This window comes from Nomia melanderi, chromosome 6 (assembly GCF_051020985.1).
Source record: "Nomia melanderi isolate GNS246 chromosome 6, iyNomMela1, whole genome shotgun sequence".
In the NCBI taxonomy this organism is placed as follows: Eukaryota; Metazoa; Arthropoda; class Insecta; order Hymenoptera; family Halictidae; genus Nomia; species Nomia melanderi.
The window spans coordinates 8,850,473-8,875,142 of NC_135004.1; the positions used below are offsets into that span (position 1 = coordinate 8,850,473).

Here is a 24,670-nt window from a genome sequence, read left to right on the forward strand (position 1 = left end):
ATCGTATACATTGTGCGAGTATTATTAAGTTCTTCAAATCCTTATCCTTTTCCGTCTTGTTTCTTATTATTATTATTATCCAAGAGATTTTTGCCGGTACTCGAGTCCGTGGTCGAAATCAACTGACAAACGTCGATGCAACGTAATAAATATCCATATGCACGCTATTTGCTAGGCGCATAGATCTATCTTTTTGATCAACAGGCTAGAGGAGAGCAAACAGGGATGATGCAATGCGCGCGGTCATTAATTGGATTGATTTATTAGCCCTCACTTATACGCCTCTGTCAAAAGGATAATATCTTACGGTGTTCCTGAAGCACGGTTACTAAGAACGAATCGCTAAGACGATGGGAAATATCGACGCGCAGAAAGATATCGGGGTTAAATTAATTTAAGTAACTCGGGGAACGCGTGAAACGCATGTTATGGTATCAATCAAGCCAATAATCACTTTCAATTCACTCCGATCGAACATTTTTTCTCACACTTAAACTTTCTATGCACCGTTATGCAATTATCGGATGTGTTACAATTAAAATACGAAAATTAAAACACACAATTAAAAGTTAAAATGTTTTATAACGTTTCTATTACCTGTGCCGTGATAAATGTATTCTAGTCTTCGTGAAACATCTAATAATTCAATGAACAATGTAAAAAGAGCAGATTTTGTTACCTTCAAAAATTGTATTTTTAACTTTTTCTGCAACTATCGGAACGCATTGGAAACATTAAAACCAGATGTATATTTACGTTTATTTTAAAACTGTGATAAACCACTCGTGATTGTTTGAAGGAATTCGAAAAAAAATTAAAATTTATTATTACTCAGAGGAGAACACCGTTAGACATTCATCACGCGATATAACCGATCGGTGCAGGAAATCATTGCTTTCCAGACGTCATTCTTAATCGAAGCCGAACACAAGCTCGAAGCCGCTTCCTAATGTGTAACTAATCGAAATTGTAAAGAGGGAATTGTTGGAATAATACGGTCTTCTCTGTAGACAGTTCGTCATTGTACACGGAATAAATTGCGACCGTTCTCTTGGCGATTTCGAGTCGAACAGACAACCAATACGACCACGTTATATTTCATTGGCTCTTAGATTTAACATTTTCACTGTCCAGCATGTATTACGCATTTCAATAAGCAGTAAACGATTTTTGTAAACTGTTTCGTCTCAAACAAGAATCCAGAAATAGTATTCTCTCACTACCCTAAGTTTTTGAGAAACTTATTTTTGAAGAAAAATCAAATGTTCAGGTTTAAACATTTTTAATGGGTTTTGTAGATATTTAAATACGTGTTAGTAATCTTTAGAAAGAGCGAGACACGCATTACACATAAATTTTACGTGAAAGGAAAATAAATTTTATGTACAGTGTTATTATGAGCACTGATGTTACCCTTTAGCGTGAAATCACCATCGCATTTTAATGAACCTGCATTTTAATGAACGGAAACAATTTATCAGTTGATCGTTGACTCGTGTAACAGTGGAAAGTAGATTCGATTCATAGATTCCTTAGGAAGGCTATCAATTTCATATGACTGATCACAGACGAATATAGGTCGATCCACATCTAAATACTCTTATTTGATTTCAAACTACGCAATAGTAAGAATGTGTTCAATAATCATATAAAAATATACATTTATTATATGCTTAATGATATTAACGTAATCCATGTAAAGAAACGACGGAAGAATCAACTTAAAAATTCGAATAGCCCGCTAATCAAAAAGTCAATTCGACAGAATAATGTTTAATGAAATCTCGCAAGTTTCTAATATCTAATAAATTTGTGATATCATCAACATTTCAAATCCTCGTACCGAGATTCGATGAAACGAACGTACGAAAAATTTCTGTCCGCGCGAGGACAGAAAATGACCGAGAAAATAAAGAGGAAAGTATGCGCCGTTAGTCAAAACCAATAGTTCCTCGTAAAACATTTCGGCTGTACACTGTTGATGTATTGTCAAACATTTGCATAGGTTTTCATGATAATTTTAAATTAGTTTGGTAAACGTTCTGTTCGCGGGTCTATAATTATACACCTGTCGCCAAAGATTTAAGGGTTTTACTTGTCAGTCCGTCTTTGATTAAGAAGAAAAAGTCAGCGCCGCGACGGTTCGCATTTAACATTCCGATGGAGAGAATAATGAAGCAATAACGTTTCTAGTGTATAATTAATGCCCATTCTGACGGTCATGAAACGTTAATTACGGCGTTTACGTAGCGACGAATCGAAGAAGCCACGCTCGCGTTGCATTACGAGATGTCCGGCTGATAAATTCGAAACTGAACCCGAGTCACACGTACCGTTTAACATTGTATCGCGGACTTCGCGGCCTCAGAACGCGCCCCTGCGCAATAGATCGTCCGCACACGTGCGCACGAGCTATGAAAACGTTCCGGCTGACATTTCCCTCGACTAATAGTCATTCGATCTTCAACGGTAACAAACATTGCTGAATCACGTCGGGACCCTTCAACTTTACGCGACACTGACTCGCAATATCCGCAACGAGTGCTAAGCAATAAATATTCGATAAAACATAAGTTAGATCGAGAATAAAAATCGATTACAGCTTCCCAACAAGAAAATCTATTGAATAATACGTACAAACATCTCATTCTTCCAACACCTTTCTACTTTACAATATATTCATAATCCTATAACTCCAACAACCTCCCAAATACATTTACCCCTTAATTATTACAACAAAATATTAAAACAGTTCAAAACATGGGAAAGAATAAAACCATTCGAATCTTCGGTCGAGCTCCGCTATGTAGTGGAGCGGTAAGAATCACCGCCCAGGCGGGCATTGAAATCACCGCGTGGCCACGGGATCCGCGGCAATAGGAGCGGTCGAACCCTCGCCTCGGCCCAGTATGTACAGTAGTTCGTATCTCGTGTATCACCGTGACGCTGGTCGCGGACACGTTCCAGGACTGTAAAAACTTTTTTCATCTTGACGCGCGTGCAGCAGACATAGACGTACGTAAGTACACAGGAACAACACATCCGTGTCTCCATGTACGTGTTTCGCGCGGGTGTGCGAACCGTGGTGCTCACGGAGCCGCGCTTACGATCGGCTTTTCGGTCCCGTTAGCTTGAACCCTCTGGACCGGACTCTCTCGCCTCTCTTCGCCACGCGGACCTGTGCACGGCCTTACGTGATCCGTGTACACACGCGTGCGTCCCAGTCCTGTGTTCACGGCCTTCACACCGGCAGAACGATAAACGGCCGATTCACTCGTCCGCTCAAATTAACGGTGAACATCATTGTTGTCGAACGATCTTCCCCGCCTATGCCTCGCTCCCTCTCCCCGCCGCGCCGCGCCACGGACGTATCCTCTCTTCCTCTGGCAGCTTTTTTCATCGCCGCTTTTATTTGCCGAAGGTCTCGCAGCCATTAGCGACGCCGGATCGACGAAGAAATCGTTTATCTTCGAGAGGCTCGTAATTAGAGAACCGCGATCGAACGGGCCGCGCAGTCTCGCGAGGACTCGACTCTTAAGAAACCCGGCCAACGGAGGATTTTTCGGGGAACACGAGAAAGTACCGATCATGAGATCACCGGGCAGACGAGCAACGATTTTGGATAAACGATCGATCACGCCTGTTACGAACAACCCGTGGATTCTTGTTCGTCACGTGAGCTCTCTCGGTTTGGTGCTTGGAGTATGTTTGTTTGTTTGTTGTTTCGTTAGGATGGTTAAGGTCTTCGAGGTTGCTAGAAGAGCTATGTTTAATTTCTTGTGTTGAGATTTATTTCGCGATTCCACGCTCCAGAATTGTTCGGTCGGTGATAATTTATTGGAAGAGAAAGGAGTGCTGCTTTCACTGTAAGTTTGTATTTACTCGGAGCATCGAATATCGATAAGAGAAAAATGATACTGTAAATTCGCTGCGAGGAAATTAACGACATCCGCGTTTGTTAAATTGGGTTCGGAACCTTTGATCTTCTGCGACGTCTCGCTTGTTTATCAATGCATTTTCTTTTTTTCTGTTCTGAATATTACTGATAACTTTGGATATCTTTATTTGTAATGCTTTGCGAGTGTCGTTGAAACTGCAATAAACATTCAAAATATCAATTTAAAAAAATTATACGTTCTTAGTGAAATAAAATTCCGAATCACACTTTAAAATACATTTTATAGTGGAACCTCTTCCTGATTTATAAAACCAAGTAACTCGATTTGAGTTTTTTTAGAAACAAGTTTACATCGTTGCGTGAGTAACGGAGTAATAAAAGAAAAATAACGTTGCTACAAAATTTGTAGCGATGCAACACTTTTTCTACACATAATCAAATAAAATAATCCTGCTGGCGGTTGGTAGAATGTAATGCGAGGCGGTTCCGATCGATACCGAATAAATACGAATTTCTGTATCCGTGAAAAAGGATTTTGGTTCACGATCAGAATTTTTACGGCCTCTGATCTGGGACATGTGAGACATGTTCACAGTAATAAATTGGAGTTTTTTTAATGAAACGGATATCTCGAAGAAGGTACAGATTCGCTGGGCAGTTTAAAGTGGTTCGGAACACCCTGTCTGCAGATTAACCGCTGGGAGATTTCGTCCCGTGTAACCGTGTATTCCAATTAACGTAATTAGTTTAACCTACACATCGCCGATAGTATGTACACCGTTACATAATGAACCGTGGAAAATTATTAATCGAAGCAGGTTTGGAAACCCGGAATGCACATGATTCGCGAGATTATAGTGGTTCGATCATTTAGCCACACGAGACCGAAGGAAACCGCCGAAATAAACTTAGAATTTATAAACAATCTTGACACGAAATTATCAACTTATTCGCGAATCAAGATAAGCATCGATCGGAACACGTCGACGATTTTTCCTGGTATGTTTCCATAGACGAGAGTAATCCAAGAAACGGCGTGAAACAATTTAGTGGCATACAATGACCGCTAAAGTAATAAAAACCGGTGTAATTAAGTCGACCTTGAAAAACACTCCCGATGGCATTGGTAGACCGTAGTGAAGGATTTTTCTCTTTTCAGCATTTTACGTCAAAAGAAGCGAAAAAAATAAGAAGAAAAGAAAGAAACGAAAAAAGAACATGTATCCTGCATATGTGTGTTAATTTTTAATTCGCGGCAAAGGATTTTTACTGCAGAAAATTACATAGAATCTCAACGATTCCTAATTTACTGTAAATTATCGACGCCAGGAAATGAAACGAATCGCCTGCATCCTCCTTCGGACTTAATTAACTGAATCTTTTTCGTTCGCCTTAATGAGCCCTCTCTGTGCCTTGAAATTCAGCGTGCTCTTTTTCGTCTTAACAACCCTGTGGCAAAAACATTAATTTACTTTTCCGTTGAAAAAATCATCGGGGATCGTGGAATCGCAATATATTTCGGTTGATCAAACATTCCTACGAAAATTGATTACGAACTTCGTAAATAAAGGCGGCCGATCGATAAAGTGGGCGGATCGGGGTGCGTTCGGTTGCAGTTATCGTACGAGTAACACGATTGGCATTCATAAAGCGGTCGTAATGTTGTTGCTCATTGTTGCCCGCGTTTCTTTATTATCGATTGGCAACGGTGCTCCCTGGTTCCGCATGGTTTATCCGCAACGCGCTCTCGATTATTCGGTGTATAAAGACCCTGTATATGTAAGTACTAATTTAACCTTACGCTTTCTCGTAATGTACACTTGATCGTATTTCGGGATTAATCCACTAGGGACGAGGAAAAAATATTAGAATTACGCTTAAGTAAAAAAGATTACTAATGTACATCTGTGAAAGACTAGTTATCTTTTGAGAACAAAATTTGCTGCTGAGTAATTGATTTGTTATTGTTTACCAAGTCTTACTCTCTTTTCAAAAAGGATTAAAAGAATGAAAAGGAATCGATTTAATTCTGTCTTGTAGATTTTTTTTGCCTATGCATTCTCCAAAGGTGGAAAGTAACAGGTAATTTGAAGGCTAATTATAACTGTGTAAAGTATAAAAAGAGTGTATTTATTCATGATAATAAATAATTTTCAGTTTGTTTTGTAAGGGAATGCAAGCGAGGTATTCATTGTAAAATAAATGAGGGACAATTATTTTTTAAACGAAATTGTATGAAGTGACGAAAGAAATTGGTTTCATAAAATATGTAAAATTTCGGTTTGGAAAATTATGTACCGTTAAGAAAGATATTTTACGATGACAATGATCGGGATTGTATTAAAACGATTTGCATGAATCCAACAGGGAAATTGGCATACGGTGTATATGTGAATGGATTAAGTACTCATAGACGAGCGTGTAAACACTTGACGCCGACAGAAACGTACATTCGCCGCGCACAACCCAGCGCGCAAATTCAGTAAAGCTGTTAATAAAGGAGCAATGTGAAACAGCAAACACGCTGCAATCTCATCGGCAAAAAATTCGATTATTGCTAACTTCCTGTAGAACAGTTTCAGTTCCTGTATTCTCGAACTCCAAATGAACCCTTCGGAAGTAAAAACCTCTTGGAATATTAAAGAATTCAAGAACCAAATTATTTCGTTCACATTTAAATTACATTATCGTAGTTTCAAACATTCGAAAATAAGAAAAACGCGTTTCGTTGCGCTTGTTAATAACAGTCGAACTTTAAGTACATCGTGATACGATGCTTTATTAAAATTGTATATTAGGAAAACCGTGGGCTTTCTCGCTGGGAGTAGATGTAAAATAGAATTGATCTTGCGGTCGCAATCATTCCTGCTATCAATTTTCTTTCTCGTAATACAGTTACGCGCTAAAAGAACCAACAGCCGCTTGATAGGCTAACTGAAAATCAATCTTTGGCAAGAAGCATTTCTACAAATCATGTTGCTCGCCTCCCTACCCGTCGGCAAAAAGCCTAATTCAACCGCGCTCGTGTACATAGCCGGGCCGCGAATAAGTGTGCATCAACTTCGCGGGCTGACCTTCTTCCCACGTACATCGGCGCTACTTCCTACGCCGGGTCGGGCATCAAATTATATTGCAACGGAAAATTACGATATATGGGATTCTTAAGTTGAGTACGTAGCTACATGCTAGTTTATATTAATTGCTTTTACAGTTTCCATCGGACTTGTTAGGGAACGCGAAGGCGGTTACGCCGTTGCCGTGTAATGCTGGAATAAGAACTTTATTTCGCGTTCTTCCGAGAGCAGTTATTTCTCATTTCTGTTTTCACGCGCGACATGAAAACACGAGCTTCTGGGTTGCTAGATCTGCGAACTTCGGAGAATTGACTTTCTACAAACGGCCAATCACCCGTACAAAATGATACTTGACTTGTCGTAAAGAAGAATTTTAATAGCTGTACATAGAATAGCGTTTGGAACCTTATAAGAAGAAAACATTCAGGAAGACAATTTCAAATATATAAAATTATTGAATTTATTCGAACTCGTGGGTTTACCTTGATAAATTTCATTAATATATGTATGTTGCAAACATTGTTATTATTGCGATTTATTTGAACCCATTATCTGCTTCAATGAATGACATCCACCACGTCGACTGTCAATATTGCATGCAACCAGTTAACACGTTCACTGCCAAACAAACTCATCAAAGCTCTCCTACGGTTGAAATAGTTTTAATGAAGCATACAGTCAAAATTCTTCATAGCGATTGTCCTACTGTTCTTGCATCTCACATGTCCAAAAAAATTCAGTTTGTTCAATGCCACACAAAGAAAATTGATTTCTAAGATTCTGTAAAAAATGGTATCACCCAAATTCACGCGATGAGGAAGTCAAAGAGTTAAACTAATTTTCAAGTAGACAGAGAGAAGTACAAACGAGAGCAATGGTCCAAGTAGTCTAAACGAGGTAGAGTAGACCGAAGCGAAATAGATCACAGAGTGAATCTAATTATCTGCAAAAGAAAGACTGAAAAATTCTTTCTCGTTTCTTATTATTCACATTCAACTACTTTTATTTCTTCGCTATCATACGGAAAATGATCCGATGTTCCTCGACCCACACCAGCAATCTACAAACTGATAGGCGCGAAAAATTTAGCAGAAATATAATTTAAATTTTCTCATTTTTTATATTAATACATTTTTTACCATTTCAAAATATGTCTGTATTATTTCATGAAATAAATTGGGGGAGGCGTAGAGAATTTGTCTAGAGGAGAGTTTAGTAACGTAAAGTTTAGAAACTACTGGTCTGCACTGTAGAAACTGGAAGAAACACGTGATAGTCAGCGCAGCGCGATCGAGGGGAAATCATCAGCCGAAATCGGCGTTCTCCTTGACCGTGGCCGATCCGTTAAGGTAACGTAAGGTAACGTAAGGAAAGGTGCGGTAACACGAGGTAAGATAAGGGCGTCATGCGTTGGTTACCGTTGGGTGGCGCTGGATGGTCCGCTTGGAATGTCGTTTAGCGACTTCCCTCTCCCACCATCTTCATCCAGAGCTCTTTCTTCGACTTCCCTTCGTCCTCGTCTCCTCTCCGTCCGACTTGTGCGTGCCTTTCATACCCGAACACCGGCGCGTATCTCCGTAGCCGTCGATTGTAATCGCGAATGAATCCTCGGTTGCTACCCTCTATCGAGTGTACCTTGAGATTTTCCACCGGCAATCGGAAATTCGCTGAATTCAGTGGAATAAAATAGTAGGATCATTGACGCGAGCGTACAAATAGCCAAGCGAAGATAGACGTAATTTAGTTACTTCCTTACCCGTACGTTACGAAGTCGGTTGTGTTCATCGGGTCTTCTGCGATCCAATCGAGTTCTCATTTTCTTAGGAACATTATGTTTGTTCAGTATTTTTAAATTTCATTGCGTTCTCCTTTTTCTAAGGATGCTTCCGAGTTTGAGGGAAGTATGAGAAAATCAGATTGGTAACCTGATTTGTTAACATATAGAATAATTTAGTGGCGAGAGAATGAATATCTACTTGAAGAATTTAATTTTATCGTTATCACAGGAAGATTTCAAATTTCAATAATTCTTTATCGTGTTGTTCAGAAACTAAAAAGAATATTCTCGGACAATGTTATTAAAGTCCCGAAATACAGAAAGTTTTCATATGAAAAGAATGTGTTGGCGGAGATCAAAACTTGTTGACAAAAAAAACAGGTAGCTCTATCGCATTTGATTTCTCGTGTTGCATACTTCAGTGACAAACATCACAAAAATAAGAAAAAGTTGTTATTTCTTCGCACAATTCATATTCCATGTTTATTCGCCGAAGAAACAGACGCCAGGTTCAAAGTTACATTTCTCGTGTCATTTTGTCGTTTCTTTTAACTTCCACGATTAGTTAAAAATACGAAGTAATGACCTTTCAATTTCTAGCTATCGATTTCTATTAATTCACTGAATTAATAGAATTCTCAACAGTTATCCCCATTGTCTGTTTCGATCAAAGACATACCAAGGAAATTCAACCGGCCAAGAACCTAAAGGAAATTGTTTCGCAGAGGTCGATCTAGCGGCGGAGGTGGCAGATCATCAAACATCGTTCCCAAATGAACGAGTAAATAACACGTTCCACTCAACCAGCTGTAACTATTTCTATCTAATCCGCGGCGTAACAGTGGCAATTACTGCTTTTACACAAGTAACGGACCGCCGATTACCGATGATTACCACCTCAGCTATTCCTTTATCGACAGTTTACTCTCACGGCTGTTCCTAGTGCCCCGTAACGCGTATACCTGGTAGCCGCGCATCAAAAGTTTCGTGTTCCTCGTATTCCTCCGCAATACGCAGCAGCGCCATAAATAACCGAGAAATATATTTAAAACAGGAATTAACGTCGCGCCGCGGCTTAACGCTAGTACAGTTATAAATTGATACATCGTGTGACGGATCTATCGCGAAGATTACATTCGTTGCCGGCGGAGACCGTAACCTCAAACAGCATAATTTCGGGGTTTTCAGAGAAACATTATTTCAGCGCAAGCTTCTACATGTACGTCCTTGATTTGATAAATAAGTGTCGGCGAGATAAATTACAACGCGTATGACAGGTATTAATAATAATAAATGACACACGAAATGGAAGCATCACTCGAAGACAAGTGGCTTTTACTTCAACGGAATTATTTAAAAATTCAAGCATGGTCAACAACGTTACTACGGAGAGGCGGTCGCGGCGAATTTGACGACTTTCTAAATTTTGAAATGAGCACTTCTGGTTGTTCCGTACGTGGAATCGAGTCGACAGGTTTAAATCACTTTCTAATCTGCAGCAGAAACAGGTGTCCATCGTCTCACGAATTAACAACCGGTTTATTGAAATTGTACAGACGGATGCGACCGGTATAAATTTTCTAACGATCATCGAACAAATTTTTCTGGTTAATTTTCCGTTCACAGAGATAGATCATTCATCAATTAATCACAGAATTTTTATAAAACATTTGTAAAAGAATCAAGATTGTATCAGCGTACAAGGTGTTGGAACAGATTAGATTCCAGTATATAGATAATTAACTTTGTCATGGCTCATCTCGTAAACAGGTGATTAAAAATTTAATAGAAATGCTGGGGAACCTTTAAAGTTCCTTTTTAATTAGAGAACGTTTGAACGCGACGCGCGAGAAAAACGGCGACGGTGGTTCGGGGTTGATTAGCATTCCAAGGAGTAGCTTCTATTCAAATTAGTTAGTAAATTACGGAATGCAAACTTCATCTCACGTATTTACTTATGTGGAATATTCGCGTGAATATTATATAGTATTCGTTGAAATCAAATTGGAATTAAAATTACTTTCGTGACATTTCCCGTACTATACGAATACTTTAATCTTGAAGGTGTTTGGAATGAAAATTGCGGTAAATATTTTTCGAAGAAAAATCTTTCAGTGTTAGTATATTATTATAAACTACGTAATATTTATTCCAATTTCAAATCAAATTTCAAATCAAATATTTTTGTTTAGCTCTCACGTGAACATTACCTTTGTCCACTGAAGGTTTAATTTGTTTTCAAAATACATAATAAACTATCCTAACGAATCACCAAACAGTTTACAATAAATCTATACTAAATTTATTTATCATCTGCAATTTAGATATATCCAAATTACAAACAGTGATACAATTTTATTGGTCACCACCGTGTATTTACTTAGACATTTAAAGTTCATGTACTAAATCTTACAAAAGTTCGACTAACAAACGCTTTCCAATCCATCGTACCGGAAGTTACCATTAGATACAGACGTACTTGCTCTCCATGTCAAACGATTTTCCCAACGATCAAAGTGCCGCTACGAAGCGTCCAGTGTCGATTATTGAAAGTTCATAAAGTGCAGTAAGAACGAGTGAAATGTTCCGGTTGCTGCGGCTGATTAACGGTTGAGTTTAAAGAAATGGCGTGTCTAGAATCAAGTTTACTCTAACCAGAAAAAAGATCCTGGTCATTGATTAAGAATTTCTTACAAATGTAAAATGACCCGGCAATTTATTTAAATGATTCAACATCGACAGGAAAAGTGAAACATTGAAAAAACTTCGTCAAGAAGGAAATCGAAAATGATAATGTAATCTCATGCATGAGTAATATACTAAAATCGCATCATGCTGTCCTAAACATTGTACCACAAAAATTTTCTGAGAACTCACTTATACCACATTCACGCAAAACAGCTGTCAAAGTAGGTAATCATTTTCTCTTATCTTCAAAGGTTTATGAGGTGTATCAGCTTTTCCAGTTCAAATAGAGCGCCCAGTGCAACGATAGGTTGAAAACTGTCGAGCGGCAGTGTGTCGGTAGTCCGTAAACGGGACCGTAAAGCATTTAAAACGATCGAATAATTGCCGCGGTCTACGACGCGGCTAATTCCCTGTCGACGCAGAGGCTTTACGATTCCATTTGGTCTGCCGATTTCTCGATCTTGGTCCGGCGCGCGCGGGTTCCACGTTGATGTACGGCTCGCGGCGCACGTGAAACCGTAAAAATCGCGGATAGAAACCGAGCAGACGAACTAGTTCCAATTGCCCCACTAAATTCTTGTTGCATCGGATGACAACACGACGTGCGCTTGATCGGTTGTTAGCCCGAGGCCTCCTCCAGCCAGGAGGCTGAGCGTTATTCCGTTTCACTGGTCGGCTAGCACGATACTCTTTCCCCTTCTTATCTCATTTTATTTTCTTCCGTTTTTGTTTTCTTTCTCTCTGTCTCTCTCTTCTTTTCGTTCGTTTTACGTCTCCATAGATCCAGCTCCAAGATCCGCAAGGAAAAAAGGGATAAGATTAATCAACCGTTCGAAAGCTGAAACGATCATCACCGAATCGATCATTGATCCCGAATTGGAAATGGATCCCGAATCTCTGCCCATTGAGTCGTACTCGACACCACAGGGCGAAATCGCGTTACGAGACCTATCGCCTTTCTTGCGAACGGCTCTCCTCGTTCGTATCATTAATCAAGATGTTCGTTTTCTGTGCTCGGTGTTTGCGAGACTAACGCAGATGAATTCAGCGTTGTGTTATTACTGTTTCTTGTCACACTTTTTTTCTAGTTTCATTGAAAGGGGGATGCGATATTCTTCGTTCGAATTAATTCGGATATCTGTTCCGAAGGTTGCGATTTAAATAAAAGAAGGAAGATTGATAGTGTAAAGAAGGGGGAGCTGATTATTAGGTTTCAAAATGTAAAAACGTCTAATATAATTTAAATCTTTGCCTTACGGTTGTTTGAAATTATTATCTACAAATAAATTTCTTGAAACCTATGAAACAAAACGATTATCTAAAAAGAAAACATTGTCACGTTTCAGATAAGGTAGACCGAGGTAAATCTTTCTCCTGCAAATAAAAGACAAAGAATGACAAATACAATTCACGATGTAACGAAGGTAATTTGGAGCTTTATTTCGATCCGATTCACCTTGATCTATCTCACTAATTGAAACAAAATATCGTAAGGATTGTATTCACTTTCTGTTTACATATCATTTTTCTACGTGATATTAGAAATCCGTGAAATCTGTGAAATATCTGCAGGATCGATACGCGTAGATACCTTGTATCTTCGAACGTTTGGTCGTGCGGGCCGGCGTGTTCCGGTGTCGCGCGTCTTTTCACGCCGTCCCCGACCGGTTGGCTAAACGTGAATGGCGTTCCACGGTGTAATTACGCGGCAGAATTTACATCGGCATAAATTACGCCCAGCGTATGCCGGCAACCTATAGCGTCGCTTCTCCGGCCCGTTTTCATCTTGCAAATTAATGGCGGCTCGCGGCATGAATGAACGTCGACGGAAAAGCGGATCAGAACAGTCCGGGACGCGTTTCTGGCGAGGCGTTTAATTAATACGTCTCGCCACCCGCCGCGAAACCTATCCCGAATCCGATAACGACACCGGGTGTTATCGTGTGTCACGATCTAATCTCGTCCAGCCGCGGCGACGATAAATATTGTTAATATACGAGCGGTCGTTCGGACCACAGCTGCTTGATCAATCGGGGAACACGAACGCATCGTCTGCAAGTTGGTTGAACTTTTGAATTTTTCGGAAAGAAATCTTAAGAAGGCTCTTTGATCTAGAGCTATCGGAAGTGGATCATTTGTAAGAATGAAAGAGAAGGTAATTGGGATAAAGATTTTGCTTTGAACTATGGAAGTTTGTTTGTTCTTATTTAATTTTGCATTGAAATAACAGTTACATGAGTGAGAACCTAGATTCGAGGTGATTAAAGTGTCTTCAGAGTCGTTAGATGATGTAGTTTTTGAATCATTAGTTTGAAATTGAAAAAGAGGGTTATCGACAGGCACACAATTTCGTAAGAGAACTGATCCTTAAAAACGACGAAATAGGATTCGTTTGGTCAAGTAGCATAATTAGTTGAATTGAAAATTAATCTTTCGTAGTTCTTTCTCTTTCTCATTGCCTTCAAAATCAATCTCAGAACGAAGAAGTTACATAAACAAAGATTGAATGACGAAAAAGCTATTTTATGTGTTTTAGGCTGATTAAAAAAAAGAGAACCAATGGAATAACGTGTCTTCGGATCGGTGAGGAGTACTGATCATTTTAAAGTTATTGGCATCGACACACCTCCTACGTATCCGAAACGCGTCAGACATTTTATGTGCTTGTTATACAAGTCATCTCAACATATTTCAATGGTTAGGAAATTAACTGAATTAGATGTTACCAAACGCGCATAGTGACTAACGGGCCGTGTTGCGCAAGATTATAAGGTGGGACAGCGCAACAAATTCCTTTACGTGAATATAACTTCCTGTATATTACATTTACAACGAACTTTATAATTCTAATTAATGGCCCGCCTAATTAGTAATCTCGGATTCATGCGGATTGTCACATTTATTACAAGAATATGGTACACCGCAGTTGATTATCGACGATAATAAAAGTTAAAGATAAGAAGTTTAATATCCTTTTTTCTACGTCCATTTTGATTATATGTCAACCGCGTACTATGGCAATATCGCCTAACATAGAAGTTCGCAAACAACTGTGGAAACTGAATCCCTTTTTGCCGCTCTAATGAAATGTCTTACTTTCCGATTATATTGTGGGAACACGTTAACCTCTTCCGCTCATTTTACTAAAAAAAACCATAACCGAACGGTATAAGAAAATAATGTGTCTTCGAGTTGTCCAGCGGCCTGTGTATTTTACAACGCGTATCGTTTATCGTACTGCAAAGTAATTTCATTTATGAAGATTCAATTTTCTTCAATTACAAAAAAATACAAATAATTACCACGAACCCCCTGCACCGAACGCGAATAGCACAATGTATCTTCGTACTGTCCACTGTTCAACATATGTTATGCTATTTAATGTTAACAAAAATTCCCCCTCGATCTCTCCATACAAAAGCACCACAATATTTCAAATTACATTATCAATTACATAACGAGTAACCACTGCAGAGAAAAACCATTTGCAACCATTCAAAATGCTTTAGTTACATCAAATACAAAAAACTACCCCCAAATCAAAAAATCAAAGTACACCTTCAAACAACCAACCGACACTCTAATTTCAATAACCCAATCAATAAACTAATTCCCCAACTTCCAAGTATATTACGTATGCAAAATAACCGCCCACCGTTCTTCAAACCACCCTACCAAAAGACGCAAAGAAGAAAAACAAACAGAATCCACCCACATAAAAAGAATCGCCACCCTGAGCGTTCCTCTTCCTCCCTCCATCCCCGAGCCATCCTGTCACAGGATACATATGCAATCGCGCTCGGTAAGCGTCGGTGAGCGTCGTCGCGCGACCCCGCGAGGTATCTTTCCTATTCGCCGGTGGATCTCGGGGTCGTCCCCTCGTGAATCGCGGCGGCCGGGTAGGGAGAGGCGTAGAGGCGAGCGGCTCTAGGAGTAGTTGCACGTGGTAGCTGTCGTGTCCTCGGGCGAAATTTCGGTCGCCGTCTGTACGCGCGTAGTACTCCTATCTCTGCCTCTCTGTTCTCCTATCCTCCGCTCTCAGCCAGGATGTTGGTAGGGTAGGACTCTCTTAAAGGTTGGTGGTGGTGGATTGGTGGTTGGTGGTGGTGGTAATACGGTGGTGGTGCAGCAGCAGCTGGCGGCATCGTCGTCCTCCGTCCGGGTACTCGATGGTGGTGGCCCGTCAGTAGTAGTAGTTCGTAATAGAGTAGTAGTAGTAGTAGTAGCTCTCGGTAAGAGCGCGCACCGCGTACCACCTCCCATTTCGTCCTCGGCGTGCTGGCACACGGCAGTTAACTATACTTTCGTACGCTCCGCCGACGTCCCCGTGGTTCAGTCGGTCGGCCGCAACACACCGCTCAATCAGCCGATCAGCTGTTTCTCCTCTGTTGCGTACCGGCGAACCACACTCGATACTCGGCTAGCACACCGGTGCCCGAGCACCAACCGAGAGGTCTACCTCGTGCGCGATCCCGATCGTTTTTCCCCCTGTTCTACGTCTCTGAGAAGTCCTGAAACGAAAGAAAGAACCACGCGAACCATCGAAAAACGCTGCGAACGAATGCATCGATGATAGCCAATCGATGTCGCGTTAGATTAACGCGCGACCGTCGCTGGCGACCATGCTCGAATCGGCGCGCGACCGATCTCGATCGTCGCACGCGCGACGGACCGCGGAGCCACGGAGCATTGTTCGTTTCAGATACAATTAGCGAGATCTTGCACACCGCTGATCTCTAGAACATCTATTCTTTATCTGATTCCTCTTCTTCTCTTCCGGCTTTCTCTCTGCTTTCCTTCCTTTTTAGCGATAACTTCGTGTATTTTTATATTTTCTCTTCTTCTTCTTCTTCTTCTTCTTTTTCTGAATTTTGTGATTTTTCCTTTCCTTCGTCTTCCTGCGAGATGACGAGAGCGACGGGTCGTTTAGCTCGGTAACGTTCGAACGATTATCGAGAGATCGCTTCGTTCGGTGGATGCAGAGAATCTTCGGTTTCAGTTGAGCTTCACTCGCGTGTAACTCGGAGGAAAGTTCGACGACGTGATCAGTTCAGAGTACACGGGACGCGTTGCTAGTGATTGGAATTGTGCAGTGATAACACGCGATCGAAGATAATCGCAAGGAGGTGTGCGGAAGATTGACACCGGCGGCCGTGCGTGTGTGATGTGCGGGAGAGTATAGTGTCCGAAAGTGGAGACGAAACGGAAACGTGGCACATTGTGACGGATACGGCGACTTGATCCGGCAAACTGGAGATCCTAGGGATGTTTCCGCCGCGCACGGAAGCGCCGACAGCGGACAAGCTGGCGCTCTGTTACGCGCCCCACGTTGACATGACCACGGTCATCGAGGTTGAGGTGTGTTGTCGTCGTTGAAAATAACTTCTATGAAAAAGTCCGCGACCCGAACGTACTGTTTTAATAAATGAAACAAAAATTTCACGTTGAATTTTCGAGACTGGGGTTTTGGGAATTCGACTCGTGTTCATTTGGTTTTCTGAGTCGTTTCTTCGTCGGCATGTCAGTTCTATGCGATCCTTAAAAATAACCTTTTTCCTCATTTTGGGTGTGATTATTTTAATAAAGGTCTTTTTGTTGGAACTGTGTAATTATGCTTGCATTGTACACGTATTTCTTTTGCTACTTCTTGATCTATGCTGGGATAAATAGCTATTAGGTTTTTTAGTCTTTAGGGCGTATTTTCTTTTAGATGTGAAACAGTTGTTGTGTTTTTCAGAATGTCTTAACTGTGAATGAAGAAATTGGTAGGAATCAAATATTTATTTCAGATTACACAAGAATTAACGAATCAGTTAAGTTCTTTTACGAGGAATATCTATGTGATTACAGAATGTTCTTTTTAGAATATGATTGTGAAACATTTAAAATATTTAACAGATATGTGCACGGAGTATTAAAAAGTTTTTGAATATTTTTGAATGTTTCTTTGAAAAGATAGCGACCACTTTTATTCTTTTCTAGATCAATTTTGATCAATTTTATACTATTATTCATAATTAACTGTAATCTTTGGGAAGTCATAAACGTTCGCGTGAAAAAGGGCCATTATTTCTGAATAATATGCCAAGCGTAGAGATCCACTTATAGGAGTCATGTTTTCGAGATTATTGAATCTACTATTAATCATTTCTGTATGTGCATGTAAGTTTCTATAAGGTTTACGACGTTTTTATATTGACGCATTTAGTGATGAATTATTGTTCTTTGAAGTGCTGTAGAATCCTTGAACTACATTTCTTGGAAAGATTGCTCACTTCATGATTACGCTTCACTTGCTGTTTGTCTTTAATATATGGAAATATAATTCAACGTGTAATCGAAGAAAACTGCTTCAATTTAATAGTTTTTTAGTTTCTATAAAAATTATCGCGTAGCTACAACTATGAATTATCATCTACAGATTCATGCAGATGCGTTTCATCAAAATTCGAAGAACAATCTCTAAAAAACGAATGAAATTTAAACACAGTTCTGCCTTTAGCAATGTTATAAAATTAAAAACAGAATACATACTAGTTCCCGATAACAAGAAACAAAAATGGTTCAATTCAGTTTTTAAAAAAATATAGCATTTGTTCCATATACAAAAAATATCAATATCGAAGCTTCAGTTCCATTTCACAACTCCAATTCAAATCTAACGTTTCAACGAAAAATCTCGGGGAACCTGAAATATTTCTATCTACAGACTGTAAGATAAAAATAATTATTAAATAAAAGAAGGTATTACAAATTAACAGTTTCTAAATTATTAATAATAAAATAACTACTTAAAAATAGTCTAATTTATAAACTGCAAAAATAATGGCTAATCACTAGCGTTAAACTGTAACTAATAAGAAGTCTAAAGCGTTCGTCTGTATAACGAACAATGTACGAGTAATTAGAGGTGATTGAGTTTAGGTGAGTCAAGTCGCGTTTCAAATTCTACGAAACATTCGAGATACAAATTTTCATTCTAGCCATTTGTCCTTAATCTACGATCTCCCGATTGCGACACGGGGCCGGCTTATTGGTTATTAATTGTCTACTTGTCATGTGTGGTAAGAGGGACGATTTCTCCCACGTTATCAATAGCGATCTCAACTGGAAAGTTCGGCTATGCGTCTTGTGAAATGGACCGGCCATTTGCAGGTTGCTGCCCGCTCGAAATTTTATGCGTGTGTAGCGACAGATCGTTTTGATCAGGCTGGCTATTAAAAGATCACTGGCCTTCTTTTTAAACTCCGCGACGTTGCTGACTCTTTCAATTACTTTCTTCGCTTCCATCAATCTTAAGACCGTGCGTTGCCAAGATTACACACGATGAACTTCCGAATGATGTTTCTTATCTTCGAACAAGAAACGCGGAATTGAAATTAAATAATAATAATCATAAAACAACATCGTTAACTTCCAACATATATTTCAAGCGATTTATCTATTCGAAAATTCGCTTACACAATAAAATTTACAATTTAAAAGCACACAAATCATTCAATTATTACTTCATTTTTTCAATTTTTCTTTTAACATTCAATGAGATATTCGGTGAAACAGATTCTTTAAGCCCCTTGAGGGCTGTTCTCATCCCTTCGATATTAACGATTCCCTATACCATACTAAAAATACATAAAATCAATGAAAAAGATGCTTGGCAATTACGAATGTATAACAATCAAGTATGATTCCACTAAAAAGAAATTACACAATTACATTCATTGAAATATATTTGAAATCTTTATAAGTGTATAACTGCTTTATTTTAAAATACACAAACTTATTTATCTGCTCTTATAGAATGTATAAGCGTGTTTTATATGAACAAATGTATGCAAAAATACCATCGAAGTAAATAAACAACCAAATATCGCCGACGAAGTCAGTCTTACATGGAATACGAATTTGAACCGCGTTTCATCGGTGACGAGCCCGAAACCACGTGAAAGTCGGGCCCGTGTAATGATCGAATAACGAATATTGCCGCAAATTGAAGATGCCTTAATGTCTCTTCTCGTGGCGTCGAAGGGAACGGTACTTCTTTCTCCCCGAACGTAACGACGCGGCCGCCGTTAAGCGACAAATATCCCGTACGGAAGTGCGGTCGGTTGGTTGCAATGCCTGTCGACGATACACAATTTCGAAACGATCGTTTGGAAAGCGATTTGGAAAGCGCGGTGAATTTTGCCTCTCGTTACTCACCGGTTACGGGCAGATTAGGCGGTCACGTGTTTGGCCAAGTGAGAGTTCCCTTCTATAACGGGCCATCCCATTCAATTTTGGGTCTGACGTCGTTTAACTATCGCTACGGCCCGACAGCGTTTCGGTCGTCGAATTCTTCTTCCCGCCCGGTTACGACCTGATCAATCGCCGTGCATTTCACTTCCGAAATTTTAATTCGATGTACCCGCCAAACTGAGGGGGATTGATGGGTTTACCTCGTTAACGAAACGAGTAATGAGATATTTTAATTGTCGTACGCGTGATATCGGTGCCTTATATTTTAACAGTTGTATCAATATTTGAAAGCATTCTCGTAAGGTAGATGATGGTTATTCGAATATAGATTTTTATTAATATACTTCGACAGAAACTGCAATCAAAAGAGAATTTTTTAATCTTATAGGTAATCATGTATTATTGAAAATATGCGATGATCATTTTTATCTAAAATCGAGTATTAGTATTTGAAACAAAATATTAAATGAAATATGTTTTATTATAATATACAGTTAATTTCTCGGGAAATACTTAATTAATTAAATTATGTGGTCATAAAAGAATTTCTCAGCTAAGAAATCGGTGGTCGCAGCTGTTTTGTCGCGATTGTCCTTCGTTCATCGGTATAACTTAAATTTAAATCACTCCTGGCCGACACATGACATTCACGCGTAGAAAGTTGTACGAACGACGGAGAAAAAGTGCACGTTGGCCCTTTTATGGTGTATAGAGATGTTCGAGATCGTATCACGAGAGCAAAGACCTAATGGCTCACGCCGGCATCGTGTCGATACAAAGCCTTTCGCCGTTATTCAAATAAATCACTGCCGATACTATCTGCTCGATTGATACCACACACACACACACACACGCGCGCGCGCACGCGCCCTCGCCCACGCAAAGTGTTTTTGTTGTTCCGTGAAAAACTATGAAACTCGATCGATGATACACATTCTTGCGAGACTCGAGCCTAGCAATTGTCGAAGCATACACATCTTACAAATCATCGATAATATTGTAATTAACGTATACGATACACTACAATTCATCTCATAATGGGGTAACGAATGAAATAATTTCAATCGAACTGCAGAGATCATTCTTGTTAGAAATATCAATTACTTCAAAGTGATTATCTCGCTTTCGAAATTGTTAACTATTTGTCTTCGCGGATACCTTTTCTCCTATTGCCTCTTGGTTTGTAATATTTTAACCAAAGCCCAATTTCTGCGCACGATTCACCATAATTTTCAGACGGAAGAATATGCTTAATCACAACCAAGCAATTTGCTTTGATGATCTTGCGATTCGTGACCGATATTTCATACAATCAACGACTCGCATAGGCTGCGATATAATCAGCATTTTATGCAGAGATTCTCATCTGAACTTTACCGCGCGGTTGGGCAACAGTGAACGAGACGTTTTTTTTCGATACGAGACAAAGAACAATGCGTAACGCAATACTTGAAACAATTGGGATCCGATAGTCGCGTGGAAACGATAATAATCCCCTTCTGTTGGTTTTCAATAAAAATTCTGGTTACCTGCTAAAAGAAAATATCTGCACCGTTTGCGGATTCTACTTCGTTGCAACGTTTGAACGGTCTAATTTTCTTCTTTTTACAAGATACACGCCGGAAGCTCGTGTTCATCTAACATCCTGAGTTCGATATTACCTCACGGTTTCGGGGTACACTAATTTCAAGGAAGATATACCTATTCCTTTTTCCGTGGGCGTTATTAAGGTAGAAGCATCGAGTGGCGAGGCCTAAAAAAGAGATTGGAGGTAACGTTTGCCTTGAAAAAGCAGGATATAGAATTTATTCTTCGTGAGTACCTAAATGGAATAATTAGTTCTATTTTTTGTGCCGGTTAATTGCACCGTTAGATAGCCGACTGTAATTATACCTTGATTTGAGTGATGTGATGTCGGAGTTCTGAAGTGGACCGCGTTCAGGAACGCATTATCGCTGAAAAACTTCGGTACCATTCGTCGTTGTGAAAAAGCCAGGAGCGAGTGGACCTACCGCTAGAATTATCATAGTCCTACACGTCCTTTTTAGATCACTTCAATTAAACAGTGTGGTTATGAATACGCCACAGATGTCCACGGTAATTTATACTTTTACGTAGCACAGCACACGTCGAACTGCGTTAACAGTTATACGCAATGAACATTTGAATTTTATATTTTTTGTTGTGCTCAAACGTAAAGTCGGATGCGTAATAACCATTTTATATGTACGCGTGTACTTTTATTCTCGCGAATAACACGAAACGGTAAATGTTGATTAACGTTGATAACTAGCAATTAATATTCTTTTCCTTTCGAGTACATCATTTTGACGTAACCTACGTATATTTCAAAAATATATTTCTTCTATTGAAAATACATTTATATAAAACGGTTAGAAAGAAACGTCTTCTGTCTTGTTACCGTGGAATTCTTTAATTATATATAATTTAATATTATTTTTTCTGAACTGGAGAACATAATACCGTTTTACCAGTTCGTTCCACCAACCGACGTAATTTTTCTTGGATTAAATTCTCGAATAGTGTTGACTTCATTTTTCCAAGGAATTTCGAACTTCCTCGTCCGATACTGTAAATCGGGGAGAGATGGCCCACTTTTTTAAATAGGACTATTAGAACTATTATTAGACAAAACGAAGAAACCAATAAATCCTTTAATAGCTAAAAAGAATATTATTTATTCCCTTAAAATTGACAAAAACAAAAAAATATCAAAAACTGGACAAACATTGACTTCTGAGCGACTCATATTTCACCGCAATTTTCGATTTCTCAGAGTCGCGGTTAACATCTAATACAGTTTCCCTTGACAAAGATCGCGGGGCACTCCTACATTCTGCCCGTAAGCTATTCGCGGTGTACTATTCGCCATAAGATTTGCATAGCATTTATTCGCGTTTATGTTCGCCACCTTCGGGGCGCGTAAGCGGCACTGTGTTCCATATACTCGTCGTTTATAGTAATGGCGGACCTCCGGCGCCGCTGACACGATTTTTTTCCTCCGCCGCGCTGGTGCACGCCGGTGCACGCCTGTGCATTAGTCACTGCAATTACGCCGGTCAGTGATTTTTTTTAATACCGGCGAAAGTTCCGCTGGACGCGCATGCGTATCGATGAATCCGCACATTTATTACCGCCATCATATACTCCCTCCTCCTTTTTTCTTACATTTCGGAGCGCGTTCCATCGACGCATGAGGGCCGTCGAGTGAATACGGTCGCGAATAGGGTTCAGGTGAAAATTGATTACGGATTATCCAGCCGCGGTGCCAAGGTACCGAGGAAACGGTAAATGAATTAGACGAACGCTGGCTGTAAAATTGAATCAACTTACCTCTCGCCACGCGTTCCATTCGACGACTCAAATATTCATTTCGAACGTGTGACCATGAAGATTCATAGCTATCACGTTAAAATCTTTCTTCCCGAAAACATACAGGTTGAATCACGCAATTAAGACAGGCTAAATGTCGAGTGTAGCTAGAAATAGGAAAAGGTTGCGGAAGAAGTGGTCGAAGGAGGATAATATATTGAATATCTTGAATATTTGAACATCCGGAATTTAAATAGAAATTTCGAAAGTCAGCAGAACGAACGTCAGCAGAATGAACGTCTAATTATTAAATGATGCTGAAACATTTTCAATATAAGCATCAACTCATTCTGATACAATAGTTTCCATGAATTCGTTAAAACTGGTTCGGTAATATGAATCACTGCGAAAGTATAAGGTCAAAAGTTTAATACGTGTACGTTTGTTCACAGGACCGTTTAACTGGCCATGGGGGTATATCCTCGTTGGGCGGTGGAAACTCATCGCCGTATTCCGGCGCCCATCATCATGGTCACAGAGGCAACGGAAACGGCAGCGGGATGCCCCATCACGGCGGTGCCTCGTTGCCCACCGCCTCGGACTTCCAACCCCCGTACTTCCCGCCCCCGTTCCCGTCGCACCACCACGCGCCGGCGAGTCCTCAACACCCAAGCCTCGGCCAGCCACAACATCTCGATTACCTCGTCGGCGATCCTTACACGCAAACGTTGAACACATTACATCAACATCATTACAATCACCTGAGCGCCGCCGTCACGGCTGGCCAGAGGAGCGGTGACCTTAGGAGGGATACTGAGGGCATCCACGTGGTAAGTAATTAATCCAATCGATTACTCAATTCTCAGCATCGCTAGATCGAGCGCAGTTTTGTTCAACCGACGTTACACTATCGTTTATTATGTTAAATAGTGTCATCTTTTGATTCAAATATGCACATATTGGTGACATTCGGTAGTCTCTTTGCAACCTAGTATTCGCATCAGTGTCTTCAAGATAGAGCCATAATTTGGAGCAATTACTAATATTCTTTCAATTTCCATTACATTGAACAGAAAATTTCATTGGGAAAGTATTGAAATATTTATTTAAAAAACACTTGTACCTATAAACTGAAGTCTTCGGAAAAACGTTCCTTTACAAAAATTCTACTGAACTTTCTACCAGCTCAATATTACACCAAAAGCTGAAGCAGAGCGTCATTTAAAATCAGAGTGTACCAGTTGCGCGTTTGCCCATTTGCACCATTCGGCGGACTAATCCGCACGCAATAACTGTTGCTTATCACCAGAATTCGAATATTCCACACGCAATTAATTTTAGTTGCCGATACTCGGTTATATCGTTCTGAGCAGATTAATTTCAGTCAAAAGCTTGAAAGACTTTCAGTTGAGCATCTCTGATTTATAAAATAAACTTCACATTTAGAACGAAGATGCAACTGAGTTAATATTCCAAATAAGATAATGTTCTTCTCAGACGTACTCCATAGGCATTCATACCGGAAACGCGTAAAACGCATAAATTTCGCACGACAAATGGCGACAAGCAGTCCGCGAGTCGCGTTGGTCCGCGATGTTGCGAAACGAAGCGACAATCGTTCCAAGGTGGTGGCGGAAACACGGTGATCCCGCGGCGGACGTC

General features: G+C 39.9%; 1 protein-coding gene across 12 annotated transcripts in view; it reads left to right on the forward strand.

Moving 5' to 3' along the window:
- Positions 1-24,670, forward strand: part of TfAP-2 (transcription factor AP-2) — a 244,862-nt gene that overhangs the window by 161,572 nt on the left and 58,620 nt on the right. For 6 of the 12 annotated variants that reach the window (XM_031991390.2, XM_031991389.2, XM_031991388.2 and 3 more), the window contains exon 2: positions 23,461-23,838. In XM_031991390.2, the coding sequence (XP_031847250.1) occupies positions 23,461-23,838 (378 nt within the window). Of the gene's footprint in view, positions 1-13,573; positions 13,593-13,973; positions 14,021-15,671; positions 16,796-23,460; positions 23,839-24,670 lie in introns of those variants that run through there. The other 6 variants (XM_076368541.1, XM_031991380.2, XM_031991381.2 and 3 more) reach the window with 6 other exon arrangements.